At 55.9% G+C, this 3,239-nt stretch overlaps 1 protein-coding gene across 1 annotated transcript in view; it reads right to left on the bottom strand.

Moving 5' to 3' along the window:
* Positions 1-38: 38 nt before the first annotated feature.
* Positions 39-3,239, bottom strand: part of TYK2 (tyrosine kinase 2) — a gene marked incomplete at its 3' end in the record, with an annotated part of 14,880 nt that continues 11,679 nt past the window's right edge. Inside the window, exons 18-22 of the mRNA XM_042020052.1 lie at positions 2,181-2,278; positions 1,748-1,940; positions 1,301-1,419; positions 276-448; positions 39-180 (exon numbers count right to left, since the gene is read on the bottom strand). Coding sequence (XP_041875986.1) covers positions 39-180; positions 276-448; positions 1,301-1,419; positions 1,748-1,940; positions 2,181-2,278 — 725 coding nt within the window. The remainder of the gene's footprint in view (positions 181-275; positions 449-1,300; positions 1,420-1,747; positions 1,941-2,180; positions 2,279-3,239) is intronic.

Raw genomic sequence — 3,239 nt, forward strand, 5'->3', positions numbered from 1 at the left:
CCCCAGGAATCCCCCTATACCCCAGGACTCCCCCAAACCCCAGGCGCCCCAGCAGCACTCACGGCCGGGGGGCTGCTCCCGGCGTCGCAGCGCGTCAGCAGCTCGTAGAGCGTCACCCCGAAGGACCACACGTCCGAGGCGTAGTAGAACTTGCACTCCTTGAGGCACTCCGGGGCGTACCTGCGAGCGGCCGAGAGTTCGGAGCCGCCGCTTCCCCGGCCCCGTTCCCTCCCCCCTTTCCGGCCCCGTTCCCGGCGGATCCCGGCTGCCCTCACCAGAACACGGGGCTGTCGCCGTCCTCCCGGACCCGGTAATACTCGCGGCCCTCGGGCACGGCCTTGGCCAGGCCGAAGTCGCCGATCTTCACCACGTGCTCGTTCTCCAGCAGCACGTTCCGGGCTGCCAGGTCCCGGTGGATGTAGTGCAGGGAATGCAGGTAGGCCATGCCCTGGCGGAGGAAATGGGATGGCAGCGGGGTTTGGGAGGTTTGGAGAGGGGTTTTGGGGTGGTTTCAGTTGTTTTGGGAGGGATTTTGGGGGGGGTTTGGCTCGGTTTTTTTTCTGGGGATCGGCCGCTTTTGTGGGCGGCGATCCCATTTTTTGAAGGGTTCATCCCTGGTTTTGGGGGAATTCGATCCCATTTCGGGGAGTTCAGCCTCATTTGTAGGTGTCAGTCCTGTTTTTTGGGGGGTTCAGCCCCCTTTTTTTTGGGGGGGGGGGAATCAGCCACATTTTTGGGAATTAAGCCCCATTTTGAGGTGTCAGTCCCATTTTCTGGGGGGTTCATCCCTATTTTTTTTGGGAATTCAGCCACATTTTGGGGGCGTAACCCCCATTTTTAGGTGTTCAACCCCATTTTTGGGAATTCAGCCCCATTTCCAAAGGGTCCAACGCCATTTTTTTGGGGATTCAGCTGCATTTTGGGGCCATACCCCCATTTTTGAGGTGTTCAACCCCATTTTTTTGGGAATTCAGCCACATTTTGGGGGTGTAACCCCCATTTTTAGGTGTTCAACCCCATTTTTTTGGGAATTCAGCCACATTTTGGGGGCGTAACCCCCATTTTTGAGGTGTTCAATCCCATTTTTGGGAATTCAGCCCCATTTCCAAAGGGTCCAACACCAATTTTTTGGTGATTCAGCCACATTTTGGGGCCGTAACCCCCATTTTTAGCTGTTCAACCCCATTTCTTTGGGAATTCAGCCGCATTTTGGGGCCGTAACCCCCATTTTTGAGGTGCTCAAACCCGTTTTTTTGGAATAATCCCTTTTTTTTGGGATCCAGCCCCATTTTGGGCTCACCTCACAGATCTGCTGGGCAAAGAGCAGGAGGTGGGACAGGCTCAGGGGGTGCTTGGGCAGGAATTCCCGGAGGCTTCCGAGCGGGACGTATTCCATGATCAGCTGCACCACCTTGTCCCCTGGAAAAAGCACTTGGGAATGTGGGGACCACCCTGAGAACCCCCAAATCCCTGCCAGGACGGAGATTTCCCACCAAAAAATGTGGGAATTGGGGTTTTTTAGCCTCTAACAACCAGATCTGGAGCTGGAAAATCCCACATGGATTGAGTCCCATGTCCCCCTCTGACCCCCTTGATGTCTCTCATCAAGGTGGGAATTTGGGGACAACCCCAAATCCATTCCAGGACAGCGATTCCCGACCAAAAAATGTGGGAATTGGGGTTTTTAGCCTCTCTGTGGCCAAACACCAGATCTGGAGCTGGAAAATCCCGTGGGATTTTCCCTCACCCTGCTCGCTGCAGCACCCCTTGTACTTGACGATGTTCTCGTGGTACAGGGTCTTGAGGATCTGGATTTCCTTCTTCCAGGAGCTCAGGAGCTGGGGGCTGCTCCCGGATTTCAGGGATTTCACCGCCACCATCTCCCCGGTGCCGTCGTTGGTGGGGTCGTAGCAGCACAGGCTCACCTTCCCAAAGTGGCCCTGCAAGGGAGTTTTTTGGGAATTTTTTTGGCCATGGAAAGGAGGTTTTGGGGTTTCCCTGTGCTGGGAGAATCCAGAGAGGGCAATAAAGTTGGGGGATGGAGGAGGGCAAAATCAGCAGGGAAAAGGGGTTGAAGAGTGGAAATAGGGATTAAAATGTGGAATTTTGGATCCAGACAGGGAAAGGAGCTCTCCCAGCTTCCCCAGGCCCAGAATTCTGGAATTCAGGACGCCACTGACCTCCCCCAGCTCCCGGATTTTCTTCAGGTACCGCTTCTGGAAGACCGTGGGATCCGACACAGGGAAGTCGGGATTTACCGAGGTGATGTCCACGAGGTCTGGGAAGGACCTTGAGTTTTCCTTTTTTCCCTCTCTTTTTGCCTTTTCTATTACCTTTTTCTCCCTTTTTTGCCCTCTTTCCCCTCGACCTTTTTCCTTTTCTTCCTTTTCCCTCTCCCTTTTTAACTTTTTCCTCTCTTCCCCCCTCTTTTTTTAACCTTTCCCTCTCTTTTCTTCCCTTTTCCTACCTTTTTCCCCCCTTTCCCCCTCGTTTCCCCCCTCATCCCTCTTTCCCCCCCGCCTTTTCCCCCTTCTTCCCCCTACCCCACCACCACATCCCCAACGCCTCTAGGATCCTCATCTCCCTTTTCCCCCACAAAATCCCGCGATTTCCCCGCTTTTCCCCTACAAAACGAAGGATTTTCCCCCTTTCCCTCACAAAATGCCGCGATTTCCCCGCTTTTCCCCTACAAAACCCAGGATTTTCCCCCTTTCCCTCACAAAATCCCGCGATTTTCCCCTTCCCGCCCCTCACAGAGAGGCTGGAGCCGGGTGAGATCCCTCACGCCCCTTTCCCCACAAAATCCCAGGATTTTCCTCCTTCCCCGCCCCTCACGGAGCGGCTGGAGCCGGGTGAGATCCCTCACGCCCCTTTCCCCCACAGAACCCCAGGATTTTCCCCCTTTTCCCCATAAAATCCCGCGATTTCCCCCTTCCCGCCCCTCACGGCGCGGCTGGAGCCGGGTGAGATCCCTCACGCCCCTTTTCCCCCACAAAACCCCGGGATTTTCCTCCTTCCCCGCCCCTCACGGAGCGGCTGGAGCCGGGTGAGATCCCTCACGCCCCTTTCCCCCACAGAACCCCAGGATTTTCCCCCTTTTCCCCACAAAATGCCGCGATTTCCCCTTCCCGCTCCTCACGGAGCGGCTGGAGCCGGGTGAGATCCCTCACACCCCTTTTCCCCCACAAAACCCCGGGATTTTCCTGCTTCCCCGCCCCTCACGGCGCGGCTGGAGCCGG

The sequence above is a fragment of the Corvus kubaryi genome, unplaced genomic scaffold (genome assembly GCF_017639235.1).
Source record: "Corvus kubaryi isolate FWS band 111438036 unplaced genomic scaffold, C.kubaryi_AGA036_p1.0 36735, whole genome shotgun sequence".
Taxonomy (NCBI): domain Eukaryota; kingdom Metazoa; phylum Chordata; class Aves; order Passeriformes; family Corvidae; genus Corvus; species Corvus kubaryi.